This window comes from Panthera uncia, assembly GCF_023721935.1.
Source record: "Panthera uncia isolate 11264 chromosome D3 unlocalized genomic scaffold, Puncia_PCG_1.0 HiC_scaffold_8, whole genome shotgun sequence".
Taxonomy (NCBI): domain Eukaryota; kingdom Metazoa; phylum Chordata; class Mammalia; order Carnivora; family Felidae; genus Panthera; species Panthera uncia.
In genome coordinates, this window is record NW_026057586.1 from 85014163 (window position 1) to 85036195 (window position 22033).

The window sequence follows — 22033 nt, forward strand, 5'->3', positions numbered from 1 at the left end:
TGCCTCCACGTCCTCCGATGCCGGCGGCCACCCTTCTGTTCCGTGGCATCGTTCAGGGAAGACACTCGAGAGGGGAGGCCTCAGGAGCCGCGGGAGGCCGGAGGACCCCAGCCCAGGCCCTACCGCACCGTCCGCGGGTGCGGCGGTGCGCGCGCTTCTCGCTCCGAAGAGTGCCGGCTTCTGGGGCGCCTGGGTGGGTGTCGGTCGAGTGACCGACTCTTGATTTTGGCTCAGGTCATGATCTCACGGTTCGTGGATCGAGCCCCGTGCCAGGCTCTGGGCTGACCTGCTTGGGGCTGACTCCCAAGCAGGCTCCACTTGGGAGTCTCTCTCTGCCCCACCCCCACTCTCTCCCTCTCAAAATAAACAAACTTAAGAGGTGCTCAGCACCCAGATAAAGAACACACAGAGTGGGAAAAAGTGTATTAGCCAGTTTAATTTATTTAAGAATCTTACAAAAAAAGAAAACAAAACAAAAGCCACAACAACAAAAAACTAAATACAGAATTTGTTATGCTTCATGGTTGATCGTTTTTTACTTGCGAGGGTAAACCTCGCTAAATGCAGCCGACACATTTTTATTGCATGAGACCCAATTTTTAAAGTTACACATCAAAATGGTTGGAACAGTCATTTCTGGACACTCGGTACTGTTTTAATCACGGAAGGCTGAATGGAGCAGTGCAGTATCATCAGAACAGCGCGTACCCTTCGTACACTGACAGACATTCAAGACAGAGTAGCAATATAAAAAGGGAGGTTAAAAAAAAGAGAACCAAATAAAAACAACCAAGAGTTTACATCCACCTCTGTTTTCAAATTGTCTTTGGATTCCATCAGACGTTGTCTCAAGATGCACCAAGTCAGATCGGTAAAGGAGGAAGATCTATGCCTACGTATAAAAGTATCCTTTGCTCAGCGGAGGTAGAACCTGGCAAAAGTTTTATTGCAGAGATACAGCGGCGTACCTCTTCCCACCTCTCATGGTTGATGGTAGATACAAGTGGTTATTGAAAAATAATATCAGTAGTTTGCAAATTCAGTATAAACCGTGAACAGGATGAGTTTTTTCTAATGGCGGTGAGACTGCAGATGTGCTACGTAGAAAAAAAGCTCTCTGCCCCCTAAAGGGGAAGTCAGAAAGGAGGCTCAAGCTTCTATCCTCTTCAGTGCCACAAATACTGTCATAGCAAGAAAGGCCCTTGGGGCGGTGGTGGGGTGGGGAGGGGAGGCGGAAGGACGAACGGGGTGTCCTCACTGAGGGGCCTGTGGACTGACCTTCGGGCCCGGAGGCGGCCTGAACTGCCAGTAGCGAAGAGAACGGGGCTGGCGCCGAGGGGCGCCCCTCGGCACTGCTGCGCAGAAGCTCGACCACTCCTCGGGCGCCACAGGAAGGGGGAGGACGGGGCGGGTTTGGGCCGGGATTCCCGCTGGAGCTCATCTCTGACGGGGCCTAACTCAGGACACGCTAGGTTCCCAAGACTTACCTATCTAAATGCAAACAACTTCTCAGTTTTCGGCAAGCGTACCAAGTTCAGTAGTGGTGGGTGGAACATGTATGTGAGGAAAAGGCCCAAGAAATGCCCACGGCAATCCTTCCTCAAAGTTACAGGGGAACATTTCCTTAAAGGTGCAAAGTCTTTACGTAAAAACCCAATGTCTGCCTCCCGGCTGATGACTCCCACCACTTTCACGAGCCAGCCCAGGGTCTTCCCTATTGGCAACGCTGACTGTCAAGAGGGCCTTAATCTGGCTCGGCACTGGATCTGTGGCCGAACCAGTCAAGGTCAATGCCCCAGGAGCAGTACACTGGTGGTGCGAGCAGCTCAGGGGATCCTGCTGGCCAGTCCAGCCACAGTTCACTGCCTGCTTTACCCTCAGCGCAGAATCAACCTATGGGCTGAAGGCTCGTGTGAAGCCCCCACAGCAGCTGTGTTGCTCTCTCTGGGAGGACAACGGTTCCTGACAGAACATTCTTCAGCGTTACCTGTCCCAGCAGAGACCCACGTGTACCGGGCCGGTCTCCCCGTCTGCTCTTAATATCCTTAACAGGTGAGAGCAGAGGCAGATTACCTGTGCTCCCTGCAAACTAACTTCCTGATTATTTTTTGCAGGTTAATGGTAGAGGCCTGACTTGTTTAATTCAAGAAACGAAAACAAAACCAGAAACTGCGGCAGCAGGCCACAAACCAAGGTTCAGATCTGCAAGATTTTCTTCTCAGCTGGAAAGCCACACAGATGAAGGATTTGGTACGGGCCTGAAAAACGGAAAGGGTAGGAGCAAGTCGGGTTACTGAAGAGCTACGTTTGATCCCAAATGCACTGAAGAAGTTAGAGGAGCTTAAAGAAGTCTTGGGAAGAAATGTTTTTTGTGTGAAAACATCAGGCTCACTACAGCTTCCAAAGAGCAACATAAATGAGCATAACTAGTCATATAATGACAGTATCAGAAATTGCACTCAAGTACATTCCCCCCAATACAATGCATTGCACACAGTAAAAATTTGTAATAAAAATGCAAAACACAATCAGGCATGTTGAAAAATATTAACACAAAACAGACATAGGAATTCTATAGTCAAGATGCAAAACTGAATCCTAAAATATATGAACAAATTCAACTAAGAAGTTTTTCATACTTTTATATATATATATATAAAAAAAAATTATAAGATGCCCCGTATGGGAAGTCAAGAAAAGAATAAATAGGATTGAAGGGCGGGGGGAAAGAGAAAGAAAGAGTGGGTAGGGTCCCAATTTACAAGAAATATTTACATTCAGAATTCAAAAGAACTCAGCATTTCTATATATACACATTTATGTACATATATATAGGTACAGCATAAAATCAGAAGGTGGGTTTTGGGATTTCACCTCAAGTACTCAGAAAGAAATTACTAGCTAGCTTGAGTTGCAGGTATCTATTTAGTTGAGTTTCCTTCACTTACATGCCCCTTAAAAGACACCGCATTTGTATCGGATAATTGGCCTCCCATGAGGAATTTTCACAGATGGGTTCTGCTCGCGGCTATCGCCACAACGGGGACTGCTTGCCTCATTCCAGCAGCAAAGCGTGCACGGCCCTGTGCGTGGGTTATGTGGTTAGCCAGGGAGACCCCGGACACAGGAGGGGGACTCAACAAATGCCCATCGTCACAGCGGTTGCCTTTGCCACTGGGATGCCTGAACTAACCAGACATCTGGCTAACTGGATCCCGGCCGAACGGCGACTCGTACGTAGCACCATTCTTAGAAGCTATCAAATATCACCCAGGTAACGTTTTTAAAATAAGAGTATCTAGATAGGGACCTTCCTCTTAACATCTTACCAAGAACAGGACTGAAAGGGAAAATACTTTTCCTCTCTCTTTCGTGAATTGAGATGCACCAATCATTTGTAATCTACCGCTTTTTGCCCTCATGCTAACTGGGAAGTAGAAGGGGTAGGGACAAGGGTTCCCGTTACACAACTGTTAAGTGCTGTGCTGGTCATGCCTGTTAGAAGTTCTAATAGCATCACACGGAGGCTAGCGGATGAATGCCCCAGGGACTACAGGCACAAAATTGCGCCTCTAAAATGTTATATTCCCCTGGAACTTGGTAATCTAGAACTTTTATCTTCACAGATAAAGCACACTAAAATGAAAAGGGTTATTGTTGCAGCTCAAAAAAATTTCTCAAGTGCTAATTAATTGGACTGGAATAAATATATGTACACACACACACACACTACTACATTGCTTTGGATGTAAGTTCTTGCTAACTTATATACAGATGTAAAGAAAAGGTATCGAAGACTGTATCTGCAAAATAGCAGCAAAAAGGGAAAATTGCTTAGGATATTTACTTTTTGATCAAGTTGTGTCTAAAGACATACTTTGTTAATACTTGTAGGACTTTACACATCATCGATCCCTATCTGGGTAATCTCACTAAACTGCAGATAAAGACCTTGTGGTGTGGAGGTTGCTAAATTAGGGGAACACTAGTTCCCCCCAAGATACCATCTGAGCAGCTCTGGACTCAGGAAGTGAGTGGTTTTCAGCACAATCGACACTGTAAACTCTGAAAACGCTAACGTGATTTACAATCAAATCTTTGTGCTCAGAGCCGTATTGCTAAAAAGGGAGGAAAGGCATTGCAGGGGCCAAATGGACTCACATCAGGTTCAGCAAGGCCCTGGGGTCAGACGTGGCATTCAGATCCTGAAACACACGGAGCCGTTTTATAGAAGTCAGCTGTTGTTAAGACTTGGGTTTTTAACAGAGGGGGACCCTGAATGCTGGCCAACCTGAACGTGCTGGCTTAGAGGAGGATGAGGGCACAGTGTAAAGGTCGTACGTTCAACCTCCAGAGAGGGGGTGAGCAGCGGACTCATGGTGCCCTGATGGGAGGAGCACAGGCGTGTGGCACCTCAGCGCCCACCCCCGCCCCTTACACCAGTTGCCTTTCTGAGGTCTCGAGACCTTTCAGACTTTTCAGAGGCCTTATTTCTGGACCTTATTTTTAAAAGCGAAACAATGCTGCTCCTCCAAGAACAGAACACGCCTACGCCCTTTTGTATCAAGACAGCTATTCAAAGAGCCAACACCACATCAGGAATCGTGGGGGTCAACCGACCACATTCGTCTCCCCGGAGGGAGCAGGCTTGTCAGGGGGTTCGGTCCCCGTCCCCAACTCTACTTCACGTTAGCGCGCGGATGGATGCCGAGCGGGCTACCGGATTAAAACAGACGAACTAACTGGGAAGTCCTGCTGCAGGTGGGACGGTCTGCCCTTGGCTGCCAGCTGGGTCCAGCGGCCCTGACAAAGAACACTGGCTGATATTCACACGGATCACTGCCTGAGATAGAAAGCCTAGACTGAGGATAAAAGTTGCATCCACTTGGCAACACGTGCCGAAGAACAGAAACGATTCTCGATGTGTTCTTTCACGTATCAAGAATAAATAAACCCAAAGGAAACGTACGGTAAACTTGACGTAAGCAAACTCGGCCTTAAAGAAACACAGGAAGATGAAAGCCCTAGCCATCACCGAACAGACATCTTGCCTGATGCTGCAAGAAGTTTCAAAAGTGACAAAGGAGAACAATTCAACTTGAGAAACATTCAATACGACTATCGCTACACCCCTTTCTCGACACCATCTCAGTTTTGAGGGGTAGGTTTTAAGCCCAAAAAGGCTGCCTGGAGTGCCGCGTAACACGCCAGTTCTGCAGAATCCCCGTCACAGACTCTGCCTCTGAAGGTGGTGAGGGCCTAAGCAAGAGTCCACTTCTGGTTAGTAGAACAACTTTTTATTTGACATCTACAAGACTGTGGTATCTTGCAGCTTTTGACCAGGTTTATACAATCTCAATTTTTCAATAGTGCAACCCGTGCAGGCAAAACAAAGGGAAAGGTAAACAAAAGGAAACAAAAAAACCCAATTGTCCCCTCACTTGTTTTCATAAACATCTATTATAGGCGAAACAAAACTTACCCATATTATAGATAAGTGTCTATTCACATTTGTACATTACCATTTTTAACAGCTTGAGATAAACTCTACAATGTCTTACAACACATTAAACGATATTCAAGTTACTGGGTAACAACAATAACAACAAGAAATAAACATACAGCAGAAGCCTCAAGTGTTTCCTCATTGTCTAGTTTACAGCTCAAGTACGGTTTCCTTTTTTCTGAGTGACAAATTAAGATAATGGAGTAAAAAAAGATTGTTTGCAAGATGGAAGCCGATTTGTACTTCTTTCTAAAACGATCTTTAAGTTAAGGAAAATGTAGTTTTAAGAAAAGCAGGCTTGTAGCCATTTTTGCAGCACACATTAGGAATACTATTAATACATTAAAATTAACTTTCAGAGTTTTACCACCAAAAAAATGTATATACTCATTACCTTGACAAGAAACCTGGGGCAGGGAGAAGACGGTGAGGGGAATCCGCGGGGTGAGAAGCAATACCCAGGTATAAACACTATAAAAATGCAATAACCAATGCTGTACATCTACAAATGTTTCTCTCCGTTACTTGACTTGTTTTCATCTCGTTTACGCATGCTTTCAAAGACATGCACTGTCAGAACAAAAACTAAAAAAGAACCCGAGTGCATGATATGCAACCTTTCATTTCATGCTTTAATAAACCTATTGTTTAATAAGTTGGAAAAAGAAACCAATATATATTTTCTATATTTATAGACTCAAAACACATGCATCTGGGGATAAGTCCCACAGCAATTGCATGGATGTACTGCGTTAACCCTGAGCACTGTGTAACATAAAAGTAAAGCCAGTTTGGGAAGTTCCAAGCATTTTTAAACCAATTGTGGTTTGTAGCCTTTAACAAACTCACAAACAAACAGACACACGCACGCATACGTACCCCTCTGCTCACCCAAAGTAAAAGCATATGGGAAGTACCATGGGAAAAGCAAAAGGAAAGACATATGTACCACCATCGGCACTGCTGATTTTCAGTTTTGCTATCTATTCCAGGTTTGTCCTTATTCCCAAAAAAATTAACTAGAGAGAGCACAACTGAAAAAAATTATAATTCTTTGGAAACTGTCCCTGATTTTTATGCAAATGATATGCTTCAACAGCATTTCAGATACATCCATGTTGAAACCTGTCTGTTCTTAAGCGTTGCTCAAGTTGGCGATGCTCTGCGGGTGACGCTGCTGCCAGAGCTGTTTCTGTTGGACCGCAAGCTGTTGAGACTGGTCTGAAGTTGACAGGAGATTTACAAGAGGAGACACACAATTTGCAGGAATGATCAAACCTGCAATTAGAAACAAGAACTTATCAAGGCTGTATCCAAGAGAAATCATACTGTGTTTTACAGCTGCACAGCACATTCCAAATGAAGCATAATATTAAGTGTAACAAATAAGACTCCACCCAAACACTAAACGAATACTTGAGAACTGAAATTGCCCCCTCAGAAGTAACCCAATTCCTCAGCAGCATTACTCGCAGAGACCTAAGCATATGCAAAGTCTACAGCAACACTGACTTCTCGGTGGAGGATTGGAAAATGGACTATAGTGTCTCTCTATCTACTGTCTTTGCAGCTCCACAAATGCAGGCGAACACGACCTTCTTTGGGCAAGTATTAATGGACCAACAAGGCTACAGAATAGTGGATGTGAATTCAACTGCTTAGTGAAGCAGGTAATTTCCAAGTGGGCACGCTACAGGCGTTAGCAAACTGTGGAAAGTATACGCCCTCGGTAAAGGAACTTTAACTCCTCCCATGTGGGAACAGGGGCTAGATGTGCCACATAAACTGCGCGTGTGTGCGCGTGCATGCGTGCGGTTTTTGAGAAAACAAAACCCAGGCTTTTGATTTTTAAATGTTGGCCAACTAATTCAAATGCAGACTCGCAAAAACCAAAAATATCAAGAGGGTCAAAAAAAAAAAAAAAAGGTCATGGACTGACTCTGGCCCATGGGCTGCCAACCTGCAGCCCACAATAAAAAGGAAGGTCGTCGTAAATGCAACAAACACGAAACCACAGGCCAAAGTGCAGTAACGATGAATTCCTGCAAGGCCTGCCATTTAGAGGATGGTGGGAACAGCTAGCCCGGTCTGCCCGTGCTCTCTGCTAAAACTCCAGTCCCTCCTCTGTGCAGTGACTGTCGTTCCAGTCTCTATTTGGCTCAATGACTGGAAACGGGTAGACTTCAGAGGATCCGGGGCAAGAGGCTGGGCTCGGTCTTTATACCATAGCCTGCACAGACAGCGACAGTGAGGAAGGGGAGCAAGAACAGCTGAGAGCGGCCTAAAATAAATGACATTGTAACTTCAGCTAGAATCAACAATGCCCATTCAAAGGTTTAACTTCCGTTCAACCTTTTAAGAACATATAAAACAAGCTCTCCCCCATTACTGGAAGAGATACTGATTCTAAAACGTTAGAAGCAAAATAAAAAAAGAATAGGATCTGATTTTTCCCAATAGCTCAAACCCCCCAAAATTAGACTCACCTACAATCCGTTGTCCATCCTCTGTTCTCAGTCGAACAATCTGCATTTTCACATTTGTGCCACTGACAGATGCTAGAACACCCTCAACCTTTGTCCAGACACTCAGTACAGAGCCACATAACACGTAGTATGTGCGGCAACGAAGACCTATTTCACAAACTAATCCCAAGCTTGCCTTTTTACAGTTGCCACGCCTAGGAAAAATAGGGGAAAATATATACGTATACACATACACGCACGTGAACAGCTAGCAAAGTCTACCTAGGTTTCAAATGGAAGATGTCCTAGTCCAATTTGCCTTTCTTTATTGACAGTTTCTTCGATTACACTCTTATTGACATATTGGATTATCCTGTCCAATTTAAGGTGTCATTACTGGTTTGTTAAGTTTCTAAAATTTGTTTTAGAAAATAAGATTTCTAGGGCCTGACTCCCAGTTAAAAGGGTTTATTTACTGGGTTTGATATCCATTTAAACATTTGTCTTGAAAAATTTTTTTCATTTATATCCAAGTTAGTTAGCATATACCGCAATAATAATTTCAGGAGATTCCAGTGATTCATCCCCTATGTGTAACATCCAGTGCTCATCCTAACAAGTGTCTTCCTTAATGGCCCTTGCCCATTTAGCCCATCCCCCCACCCACAACCCCTCCAGTAAACATCTGTCACTTTAACATCTGTTAGTTTACTATATTGACGCTAGCTTATAAAATAATTCTGCCAGCTACTTCTAAAGTATTGAACAACCAATATATTATAAATCATGTCACTGAGAAAGGCCTCAGCAAACCAAAAGAATGGAACTATTACATTTTTTTTAAACTGTAAGAAAAAGAAGACATGGTTTATAAAATTATACGATTTATAAAATTTTTAAATTTATAAATTTATATAATTCCTCAATAAAATTATATTTTTAATAGTAATTCAAGAGGATACACAGTAGTATTGGGCACTTGTCTTGCTAATGCTCAAAGCAAATGTTTTAGAGAGGACTACTGTAAGTTAACTTTAAAAATATTTTATCTTGAAAGATTTTCCTGATTTCCAAAACACTAATTTGCTCTCAAAATGAAAACAAAAAACATTGCTCGTATCAAATTTATCTTCCTACATGTGTCTTAAAAGAAAAAAAAAACTAGCTAAAATTCATCCATGTCCTGTATTCCTTTTCATAAAATGGGCCAGATACCCCATTGTCTACTTAATGGGTGAGGAAACAGTGGGTAAGGAAATAGGGGAACCATGATGTGCAGGGTATTACGTGCCCTCCACACCTACGGCCTCAGCTGAAGTGGACACTGTAAGTCAGGGGATGACACAGTGACTTGAAAGAACACACCTCCAGCCAGCCTAGTGGCACAGTAGGACCACTTCCAGGGCTCAGCAACAGTCTTCTGGTGCTGTCAGCAACTCTAATTTCCTAGCAGTTTCCTAGCCTTAAAAATGAAAAGTGATTTGGGATGCCAGTACAGCTTTTTTTTTTTTAAAGAGAGAAATAAATAAACAAACAAATACATGAAGGGAAGGGAGGAGAGGAGAGGGAGAAGAAGTCAGCTTTAACAAGGAGGATAGACAAATCCATACTGCCAGACTGCAGCTGGCCGGAAGTAACAAAGCACTGGTGAAGAACACAGGGGACACCTGAACAGCGTGTGGTCCACAGACATACAAGCAATTCTAACTGAAGAATGACACCTAACATCAGATAATCTGTTCACGGACTTCGAGAGACAGACAACTAAAGAGCAAACGTGTGTTTCAATTAAGTCTTGATTACATTTTGGAAAATACGGTGAGAAACATGAAATACTAACCAATAAGCATGAGTACAAGTGTCTGCAGATGAATTATACTGATCTAACCAGTGGATCAGGGCATCATCTGAGACTACCTGTGAAAATAAGACAAAAATTCCATTGAAACAGGATTGTTTTAAACAAGCTGGTTGCCTTTCTATGTTCTCTAAAGCCAATTTACAATCCTCTCTATACAGAAAATCTGGCCCGTTACTAGCTGCGTTTGAACGCCCTTCATAAAATCCTGCCATTAGGCTCTTCCTATGTAACAAATGTTTCCAATAGCTAGTTTAATGTTAATTGTTGAAACTGGCTAGGAAGAATAGTAATACAAGGTAATACTAAGAATAAATAATAGTAATGCTAGAAAAAAAGTAGTCATTCACTGCTTTTCTACAAATCGTTGTAAAACAAATATTTTTAACGGTTCTATTTTTTTGAGTTAACGCTGGAAGTTTCTTCTTCTACGACACAAGCTCTTTCAAATAATCATCTTACAAGTTTCTTAAATGGTTGATAACATTAAGACTGGTATGTTAATGTAACAAAATGTGACAAAATGTTTCCTAAAAATAATTTCCCTGTAATCAAATAGGGAAAATTCACAACATAATTTCATATATAGACATAAAGCACTCCTAAACAGTTTCAATATATTATTATAAAACAAGTATTCATAGATAGTATAATACAAATGAAAAAATACCTTCTTATATTTCTTTTTTAGATCAGCATAAATTTCTAATTTGAGCTGTTTTCCAGTATTTGGTCTATAAACTAAGAAAAGCTTCTTTTTTGGGTTCACTTCTTTAACCAAGATGGCAGTTTTCTTGTTGTTCCTTATCTATTTAAAAAAAAGTGAGAAAGTATAAAGATCTGTACTGCATACCTTAAGATACACTTTTTTGTACCATCACATTAGCAAATGCAATCCTTTGAAAGACTGTAATGCCAAATAAGCACATGAATCTGTAACTGTGGAAAAGGACAGCAGCTGCTCATCTACCTGAGTTTTTACAAGGTCTCACCAGAATGAAGTCTGGACCTAAATTCTTAGGTACACTCAAAACATAGGTTGAGGGCCAAGACACTCCTTAGGAGATTGTTTAGAATAAGTTTTAAAGCATAAATGTCCAGTGGAGACAATTTCGCTTGTTCTAGGCCATGTTCTTGCCTCAGAGATCCATGAGATAGGAGATTAGGGAGGGGGTAGAAAGGGTCTTCAGAGGAAAATCCTTTTACCTCTACTCTACTGTTCTTTGTTTTTTAAGTGTTTATTATTTTTGAGAGAGCAATTGTGAATGGGGGGGGGGGGGGTAGAGCGAGAGGGACAGCAGAGAGCCTGATGCGGGGCTCAAACTCATAAACGGTGAGATCATGACCTGAGTCGAAACTGGACACTTAACCAACTGGGCCACCCATGCATCTCCCATTTCTTCTTTCATTTATTTTGAGAGAGAGAGGGAGAAAGGGAGACCGTGTGCAGGGAAGAACAGAGAAGGGGCAGGGCAGGGAGAATCCCAAGCAGGCTCCAGGTTGTCAGCACAAGAGCACAACGCGTGACTCCAACTCACAAACCGTGAGATCATGATCTGAACTGAAATCAAGAGTCAGACATTCAACTGACTGACCCACCCAGGCGCCTTACCTGTACTCTATGTTTAGAAATTTTCATAATAAAATGTATAAAAAAACAACAACAAAAAAGCTACTCTCCTTGAAGTTACAATAAACCATAACCTCTAAGATAATGATTTTGATCACCCACAGTTCCCTGCACCCATCTATAATCCATCCATCAGGGCTGTCTATCCCTACGGTTGCTGTAGGGTGAAGTAAGACATCACATGATCTGTAAACAGTAAAGCTACGATATAAAAAAGCCAAAACGTTGAGCTAATAATAAATATATATAGGTAAAAAGGGAAGACGTGGGTGTATCAGACAAATGATGGAACTTACACATATTTTTAATTTTTTTAAAAAAGTTGGGAGTTATGGCAGAAATACTAAGAGGAAGGAAAAAGCCCATTAAACTCAAGGAAAATTAAGACTGGAAAATTAACATCTCCTTTAAAGAATGGTGAACAATTTCTAAGCAATAATCTCTGGAGCAAAACTGAAGGAAAAAAAAAAGTTTCAAAGTAAAGATACTTTCTCAGCCCCTCTACAAAACAAACTGTTCTCTGAGCTACTAACTTTACATTAATTCTTACACTGATAAAAGAAAAACACTTAATATTTTACTTATCTCATAGATATTAAAGATCATTTGTATGATCTTGAAACATTGTTTATACATTTACAAAGTCTATAAAACAATAGCTACGGTAAAAATTACATTTTCTGATGTTTTATCAGTTGATGTGAAACTCCATATAATAATTATGCTTGGAGGACAGTGTTTAAAGCATTTAACAGTGTAATCTATCTTCACAGTGTCAAATTAGTTCATTACAATTACAAAATAAATCATCATGTTACAGTGGAAATAAAAGTGATTTTGACATGGTTTTCCTAATGTTAACACACATTAAACACTGTAAAGCACACCTGCTTATTTCTGTAGAGTGTCAAAGACAAACAACACCTGCACCTTCCTGGAAGGATTGCCCCTTCTAAGGCTGCGTCTCCTCACATCCAATGGCCCGCTGCCGTGCAGGAAGTAACAAAGCACCAGTGTTACCACGCCCTTCCACTCAAAGGGAGACGAGGATCAGCACTTTCCTCAAAACCGACCAGCGTGTAAATTCTGGCCATAGTTTGGAACAAATAAAGAATAGCCAATACCCTAACCCGCATCAATAAAAATCCCATCTAAGGGAGAATAATAAAACCTGTTGAATTCGATCAGTAATTGTGATGTCATACTGGTTTTGATATTATGATGCTGTAGTTTTATCAAATGTTACTGCTGGTGAAAACTGGTGTACAATTTCTCTGTATCATTTCTCATAACCTCATGTGAATCGACAAATATCTCAGTAAGATTTTCAAAAAATAAATTAACTAGGAGCCAGATTCAGTTTGAGAGCTTTGCTCTTGGATCAAGGGCCAGTAAATCAGGACTGTGACCAAATCAGGCCTGAGGCTCCTAAGCTTAAGAACACTTTAAGGGAAGCGATGCCTGCATGGCTCAGTCAGTTAAGTGTCCAACTTCAGCTCAGATCATGATCTCACAGCTCATGAGTTTGAGCCCCACATCGGGCTCTGCTGACAGCTCAAAGCCTGGAGCCTGCTTCAGATTCTGTGTCTCCCTCTCTCTCTGTCCCTCCCCTGCTTGTGCTCTGTCTCAAAAATAAACATAAAAAAAATAAAAACAAAACACGAACAGTTTAATAAGGAAAGAAGGAAGGAAGAAAGGAAGGGAAAAAGAAAAACAAAAACAAAAAAGAATAGTCAGTGGAAACCATCTATGGCCTACAAAACCTGAAATATTTACTATCTGATCCATTGTAGAAGTTATTTAAGGATACCTGTTCTACATAGCTTATTTATGACAGCACCACATATGGTCTCTTTTATGCAGTTACATCTTCAACCTGGTCTTCGTTTACAGTTGGCCTCTCCACAAATTTTGCAAATCAAAACTAAAATGTGGCACATGCATACAACGGAACATTATTCAGTCACAAAAAGGAATGAAGCACGGACACATGCTACAACATGAATGAACCCCGAAGGCTTTTATGCCGGGTGAAAGCCAGACACAAAAGGAGAAGTATTCTATGCCTGCACTTACATATACGAGGCACGCAGATATGCATATTCATAAACAGAGGGGAGATCAGAGATTATTAGAGGTTAAGAGAAGGGGGAATGGAGAGTGTTTAACGGTTGTAGTTTTTGTGGGATGATAAAGAAGTTTTGAAAATAGTGGTGATGGTTGCACAATACTGAACATAATGCCACTGAATTATACACTTTAAAGGAGTTAAAGTGGTAGATTTCGTTATATATTTTACCACAACTTTAAAAGTTAACAATGTACACTGAACTATACACTGAAGTGAATTGGATGGTATATGAATCCTATCTTAATAAAGCTGTTTAAAAAAAAAGAAATGAGGGGCGCCTGGGTGGCGCAGTCGGTTAAGCGTCCGACTTCAGCCAGGTCACGATCTCACGGTCCGTGAGTTCGAGCCCCGCGTCGGGCTCTGGGCTGATGGCTCAGAGCCTGGAGCCTGTTTCCGATTCTGTGTCTCCCTCTCTCTCTGTCCCTCCCCCGTTCATGCTCTGTCTCTCTCTGTCCCAAAAATAAATAAACGTTGAAAAAAAAAATTAAAAAAAAAAAAAAAAAGAAATGAAGGAATAGATTAAAAACAACTCACGACAAAATAACAAATAAAAGGTGAAAATCTCTCTCTCTCTCTCTCTCTCTGCTCCTCCCCCACTCATGTTCTCTCTCTCTGCTCCTCCCCTGCTCACGTTCTCTCTCTCTCTCACTTACTCTCAAAATAAGCAAATAAACATTAAAATAGACAAATATATAAAATTCCAGCCAAAAAAAAAAAAAAGGTGAAAATCTAATCAAGTTTTTAATGTTTCTTTTTGAGAGACAGAGACAGAGACAGAGAGACAGAGAGAGACAGAGAGAGACAGAGAGAGAGAGAGAGAGAGAGAGAGAGAGAGAGAGAGAGAGAGAGGCAGGCAGCTTGAGAGTGTGGGAGGGGCAGAGAGAGAGAGAGGGAGACAGAATCTCAAACAGACTCCAGGCTCTGAGCCATAGAGAGCCCAATACAGGGCTTGAACTCAGGAACCACAAGATCATGACCTGAGCCAAAGTTGGACTGAGCAACCCAAGCACCCATAAGAAATCTTGATAAAAGAGAAATTCAAGGAAACCATACTAAAGTCTTTGCAAATAAAAACTTAGAAAATTTTCTGAAATAAAAAGATTTGAAACAGAAAGAAAAAAGATTTGAAACTTCCTATATTGAAAGAGCATATCACATACCTGAAAATACTAACTAAGAATAACTAATACCAATATACGTTCACAAAATTATCAAACTCTAAAGGGAATCCTTTGAGTATGTAGATGAAAACAAAACAACCAAATTAAAAAGGGGAAAATTCTGGGCACCTGGGTGGCTCAGTCGGTTAAGCGGCCGACTCTTAATTTCGCCTTAGGTCATGATCTCACAGTTTGTGGGTTCAAGCTCCACCTCGGGCTCTGAGCTGACAGTGCAGATCCTGCTTGGGATTCTTCCTCTCACTATGCCCCTCCCCTGCTGTGTTCTCTAAATAAATAACATTTTAAAAACGAGGGGGGGAGGGGAAGATTCACTGAACTGTATAAGATTTATGTTATGTATGCTATACCTTAATAAAAACATATAAAACAAGACCTGAGAAAAAAATCTTTTTTTAAACAATTTTTTAATCTTTATTTTTGAAAGAGAGACAGAGTGTGAGTGGTGTACAGAGAGAGGGAGATACAGAATCCAAAGCAGGCTCCAGGCTGTCAGCACAGAGCCTGACATGGGGCTCGAACTCACGAGCTGTGAAATCATGACTTGAGCCAAAGTCAGATGCTCAACTGACTGAGCCACCCAGGCGCCCCTGGTAAAGTGGTTTTTAAGTACCAAAGCACAAACCTGAACCATTTAAGAACTCAGGGAGTAATGCTCCCAAGCCCTTCTTGAGGATTCTACTACAGAACAGGCTTCAAACAAAATGATTAGTGATAGTAACCTCAGGACTAGTGAGAGGTGAGCATTAAATTTAAGAGGTAAGGTTAAGTATTAAAAGAAAAGCATACTATGTAAGTGCCATATGCTAACAATGCAGAAAAACACAGCTATGTTTTAAAATGGGAGAATGAGGGGAAGGAGAAGCCCCCCCCCCCCCAAAAAAAAACCTCTCATGCTTTTTTTTCCAAATTATTTTCAGGAATACTTAGGTATAGTATCATTATTTTATCACCCTGTGCGCGATGGAGAATAAAGATTATTACTGAAGAAAAGAACACACAGATACCAGAGAAGAGAGGACATAAAAATTCCACAGTCTTTAAGAGGAAAGTTCAAGATATTAGGCCCTATGTGATTTCACATAGACACGCATGCATGCATTTGTGGATGTAGGGATGTGTGTCTAGACGTACACACACATACATATACCCACCTCCCTCCTCCTTAGCTCTACTGACAAATGTTAAAGAATTATTTACACTAATAGCCAACAATGAATCAATGTTTAAGATATAAAGCTTAATAGAAGACTACAAAACTATGTAGTCCTTTATATTGGCAAAAGAAGGTCACTATCCCATGCAAAACAGTCCAATTAACTAATATATAATAATCCAAAACTTGTACCTAATATCCATCATAATCCATTAAATGAAAGTGTCTATAAAAGGACAAACCCAGTTACAGAGATAAATGATCAAAACAGAAAAAGCTAAATACAACTGGAAAACTGGCACAAAGCAAATAGATAATTAGAATTCTGGCAATGGTGATGCATTATCTATCTTCACAATTAGCACTGCAAGGAAACAAGTCTTACTTGCAGTGACAAGTAAAAGCCATCATCTGGTCCTGTCAGCTCAGCCCAAATCTTGGTAGCTTCCTCCCAAGACATTCCTCTCTCTACACTAATCTGTAAAAGAAATAATAAAACTTAAATTACACTCATTTCTGTGAGTGCCTGTCACAAAAGGAAATTACATTTAAATGTGCACATTTTCCAAACTTACAGTGTATAACTCTACATGACCAGAGGTTGAATATCCTGGAGTCAAAAACTTCTTAACATCACTTTTCCTCACTTTTTCATCTCCAGAACCAAGATCTTAAAAAAGAAAAAGCAACAGATAAGTGAAAAAAGAACATTTTATTAGGAAGACACAGGACATTTTCCAAGTTTCTCCACTTACCTAAAATTCCCATATCATATCTTCCATTTTTTTTGGCATTCTGAACAACGGCTGTAAGTGTGTCTGCAAAATACTGAAAGAGCGCATTCTGCTGGTGCACCTCCATGCCGAGAATTCTGTTTAAGAATTTTCCTATGTTATTATAATCTGCAAGGACAAGATTATGTCAAAGATTTAATACATTCAGATGGCAATTAAAATCTACTCGCCCCTGGAATTAACAACAACAACAAAAAAAGATGGGGCGCCTGGGTGGCTCAGGTCACGACTCAGTTCAGGTCGTGATCTCGCAGTTCGTGAGTTCAAGCCCCACAACAGGCTCTGTGCCGACAGTTCAGAGCCCGGAGCCTGCTTCAGATTCTGAGTCTTCCTCTCTGACCCTCCCCCACTCGTGCTCGGTCTCTCTCTCCCAAAAATAAACATCAAAAAAAAGAAAGAAAAGAAAAAAGAAAAAACTCATTCATCTAGGCCTAGGCCAAGTCTCCTTTCTCCCCCATGCTCTTCCCTCACAGCCTTGACTTCCCCCTGCTCCCAGAACAGAGCTGTAACCTGACCATGTCTACCTCTAACAATTAGTATGGCCGCACACATGCTCCAAAAGATAATGATCCTATTGAATTTCTGCATCTTCAACTCCACTTACTGAAAGTATGAACACAATTTAGCACATGAGAATGTTTGTTCTCCAACATGAAATCTTGATTTATAAAGTTCTAAGTGCTATACGTCTGTGAAGCTCAACTTTGGCTACAACATTTGGAACTGTGGGAAACAGCAATGTCTAAGCCCCAGCCCTGGCTTCAGCATTTTCTAAAATGATCATACAGTTGATCATACATGCAACCTGGGTTGAAAACTGCTGCTCTATGGACATAATAAAGGTTTAATCTCTTTTGAATAACCACATTAGCAAAAACCAGCCAGAGTGGTTTAGGAGGAGCACTGAGGAGGGATTGAGAACTACAAACTTGAAACTTCAAATTGACAAAAGTATAAACAAAAGGGGCTGTACGTAATGATACAGCAACAGTTATGTCTATGTACAAAACTCATACTCTTACCTTTATCTAGAGTCAGAATTCCTGAGCGATCTTCTACATTTATCAGGCCAACTCCTATCAGTCCTTGTCGAACATCTGTCAAGAAATTGATAAAAAACCTTATAGCCCAAATGACTCAACGAGCTGTGAGATGACCAAACTACATCAAGTTCTAGCATTAAAACACAGCCTAAAGTATTTTTCACAGTTCCTATTAGCAGAATTAAATGGCCATCCCCACAGGTCTTCAGGCACTCCAAAATCCTATAGTATTCAAACTTCACACTATATTACTTCATTAAAATATCTCATCTTCCCAACAGAAGTCACTGGAAGTGGAGATGTTTGGTTACGCAGCTGTCACCCACAGGCCGTAAACAATTTTGGACACGTAAAGACGACCAGCTGATTAAATAATTGTGTAAACAAGCTATTAATCTTGCTTCCCTCTCAAATGTTACCCATCAGCATTGACAAGGTGGTACAAAAGCAAAATGTGTAACAGTTAGTTAACATGTTCTGAATTATGTTACTAAGAAGGCAGTTTACGGGGCCTTTTTTTTTTTTTTAAGTTTATTTATTGGGACACCTGGGTGGTTTAGTCTGTTAGGCATTGGACTTCGGCTCAGGTCATGATCTCACAGTTCGTGAGTTCAAGCCCCGTGTCAGGCTCTGTGCTGACAGCTCAGAGCCTGGAGCCTGCTTTGGATTCTGCGTCTCCCTCTTCTCTGCCTCTCCCCCATTCACACCCTCTCTCGTTCTCAAAAAATTAATAGAATCATTAAAAATAAAGTTTATTTATATATTTATTTACTTATTTAAAGAGAGAGTGAGCGAGCATGCCCAAGCAGGGAAGGAACAGAGAGAGAGAGAATCCTAAGCAGGCTACACACTGCTACCATTAAGGCCCAGTGTGAACCTCGAACCCATGAACCGCAAGATCATGACCAGAGCCGAAAGCAAGAGTCGGACGATGAACCCACCCATGCATCCTAGTTCATGGGGCTTTTTATTACTGACGTCCAGGGTCCAAACCAGACGTACAGAATGAGGGTCTAAGAGAACAGAGTCAATAGGAAAGCATGATTGCATCCTATTTACACATTTAATGAATCAGTCAGTACTCTGCTAGACACACAAAACTGTTTAAATTCTGTAGGTGACAACTTTGCAGCCAGAGATCTCTGCTGCCAAAAATCCTTCTTTTTGGAAACCAGTCTTGTGGAAGAAAATCTGTACAGAAGGATAACTGTATAATTTCATCACTGTTTATGATGGCAAAAAAATGAAAACCACCTGAATACCAATGAGGGAATGATTAAAAAACTGTTGTATAAGCTAGCTGTAGAGTATCATCCAAATGTTAAAAATACATCAGTGCTGGGACGCCTGGGTGGGTCGGTTGGTTGAGCGTCCAGTTCTTGATTTTGGCTTAGGTCATGATCTCGTGGTTCTTGAGTTCGTGCCCCACACTGGGCTCTGTGCTAGCAGTGCAGAAACTGCTTGGGATTCTCTCTTTCTGCCCCTCCCCTACTCATGCTATCTCTGTCTCTCTCAAAACAAATAAATAAAATTTAACAGAAAAAAAAAAAATTAAAAAAAAAAAAATGTTAGGGGCGCCTGGATGGCTCAGTCAGTTAAGCAGCCGACTTCGGCTCAGGTCATGATCTCGCGGTCCGTGAGTTCGAGCCCCGCGTCGGATTCTGTGCTGACAGCTCACAGCCTGGAGCCTGTTTCAGATTCTGTGTCTCCCTCTCTCTGACCCTCCCCTGTTCACGCTCTGTCTCTCCCTGTCTCAAAAATAAATAAATGTTAAAAAAATGTTAGTGCTATAGCTACTGAGTTTTAAGAGGGGTCTATGTTATTAAATGAGAAAAGTACACTGTACGTGATATCAACAACATTAAAAAAAAAAAGCCCTGTGTTTAGACCAACAAGGAGAAAAGATGTAGAAGGCGGTCCTTGTTCAGACTGCAACACTTGTGACCTCAGCAGATGAGAAAGGGGGGGATTAAGGGGAGAGTACTGGTTCTTCATTATATACTTTGACTTTTTTCATTGCTTGTAAGTAACATGTAATTTACTTATTTTTTTTAAGATTTTATTTTTAAGTAATCACACCCAGCGTGGGACTTGAACACACAACCCAGAGATCAGGAGTTGCATACTTTATCAACTGAGCCATCCAGGTGTCCCAAGTAACATGTAATGAAAAAAAAACAATAGAAACAAATGAGGGAGTCATTTTAAACACAACAACAACAAACAACAAAAAAACAGGAAGAAAAAAGAGAAAGAGGAAAAGAATTAATTGGTTCTTTGCTTTGGGTTTTTTTTTTTTCTTTTTTTGAGAGAGAGGCAGCACGAGATGGGGAGAAAGGCAAAAGGAGAGACAGAATCTTAAATAGGCTCCACACCCAGCGAGGAGCCTGATGCAGGGCTCGATCCCACAACTCTGGGACCATGACCTGAACTAAAATCAAGAGACGGAGGCTCAATCAACTGAGCCACCCAGGTGCCCCTGTAGTTTCTGCTTTGTTAAATGCCATCAGTGATTATAAGCATCCTTGCCAGTATGTCAATATAGCTTGTTACCAATACTAAATAATAAACCAATACTGGTTCAACTGGAAAGGACTTTCTAGTGAAAAATTCTAACTCTACAATAATGTTTCAAATACCCTACATCTACATATTTGCCAAAGTATTTTCTTTTCTCTTAAGATTTATTTATTCTGAGGGGTGCCTGGGTGGCTCAGTTGGTTAAACATCTGACTTCGGCTCAGGTCATGATCTCATGGCTCATGGGTTCGAGCCCTGCATCAGGCTTTGTACTGACAGCTCAGAGCCTGGAGCCTGCTTCAGATTCTGTGTCTCCCGCTCTCTCTTTCCCTCCCCCATTTGCACACACTCTCTTTCTCCCCCTCAAAAATAAACGTTAAAAAAAAAGGCTTATTTATTTTGAGAGAGAGAAAGAGCGTGTACACTAGCGGGGGAGGGGCAGAGAGAAGGAGAGAGAATTCCGAGCAGGCTCCACACCATCAGCACAGAGTCCAATGTGGAGCTCAAACTCACAAACCATGAGATCATGACTTGAGCCAAGATCAAGAGTCGTACGCTTAACCGACTGTGCCACCGAGGCACCCCCTCCAAAGTATTTTCATAACTTTCTGAATTATAAAATAAATCATCAAAAATCAAAATCATCTAGACTACTTACATTCATGGGGAAAAAGTATTCTACAGATTTGCAAGACAGGTCAAAAGAATTTCTATAGCACTACCTGGGGCTTTTTTTTAATATGAAAATTTCAAACGTATAGAAATATAAAAAGAATTACTCTATGAACCAGATACACATAACCCATCATCCAGTTTTAACAACTATTAATACGTGGTTAGTTTTGTTTTACGTACATCCTGTACCAACTTCCACAGATTATTTACCTAGGCACTTTCTAAAATTAAAATTTAAAAGCTACCTGGCATAGTCATTTTAAATTAACGTAACAAATCCACTTTGCTCTATTAATCTAGTATTAACATGCAATAAACTGCCAATGGCAAAAAATACCTCATATAAATGAAATTTAATAATCTGATTGTAAGAAGTCAACTTAGGTGTCTGTTAACCTTTAATTTCTAAATTTTATACAATTTACATCCAAAGAAAATGTAAACAGCGCATGTCAGAATAAGTTTTAGTGCCTACTTTGTACTTGTTTTCCTCTATTGTGATTATTTTTATTTTTATTTTTTAAAGTTTATTTGAGTGGGAGAAAGTGTGAATGGGGGAGGGGAAGACAGCGAGGGGAGAGCAAGACTGCCAAGCAGGCTCTGCATTTCCAGCATGGAGCCTCATGTGGGGCTTCAACTCATCAACTGTGAGATCATGATCTGAGCCAAAGTTGGACGCTTAGCTGACTAAGCCATCCAGGCACCCCTGAGTGATAATTTTTAAAAGTTACCTTTAAAGAATTCTCCAGGATAGTCCGGAGGTGGTGATACCATAGGAGAATCCAGGTTGACAATAGATTTCATGACAATTTCTAAAGCGTTTCTTCCATACTGCAATAAAAAACAAAGGTCAACCAATTCCAGCACTTGCTACACTTCAATCACATGACCAGCTGAATGCTATAAAAACTATTATGTATGGTACCAAAGATTCAAAAATGACAGGACTTTATATATATGTATATACGTATACATGTGTGCGTGTGTATATATATATGTATATATATGTATATGTATATACATTTATATATATATATATATATGCTAGTTCACAAAATAGCAGAAAGCACATGTCCA

At 40.9% G+C, this 22033-nt stretch overlaps 1 protein-coding gene across 3 annotated transcripts in view; it reads right to left on the reverse strand.

Annotated features, from left to right (window-relative positions):
* Window positions 1–416: 416 nt before the first annotated feature.
* SBNO1 (strawberry notch homolog 1) overlaps window positions 417–22033 on the reverse strand; it is a 51103-nt gene continuing 29486 nt past the window's right edge. For all 3 annotated transcript variants that reach the window (XM_049619485.1, XM_049619486.1, XM_049619484.1), the window contains exons 23-31: window positions 21688–21787; window positions 17741–17815; window positions 16680–16826; window positions 16500–16594; window positions 16310–16402; window positions 10500–10637; window positions 9812–9888; window positions 7993–8186; window positions 417–6784 (exon numbers count right to left, since the gene is read on the reverse strand). In XM_049619485.1, coding sequence (XP_049475442.1) covers window positions 6642–6784; window positions 7993–8186; window positions 9812–9888; window positions 10500–10637; window positions 16310–16402; window positions 16500–16594; window positions 16680–16826; window positions 17741–17815; window positions 21688–21787 — 1062 coding nt within the window. In that variant the 3' untranslated portion in view covers window positions 417–6641. The remainder of the gene's footprint in view (window positions 6785–7992; window positions 8187–9811; window positions 9889–10499; window positions 10638–16309; window positions 16403–16499; window positions 16595–16679; window positions 16827–17740; window positions 17816–21687; window positions 21788–22033) is intronic.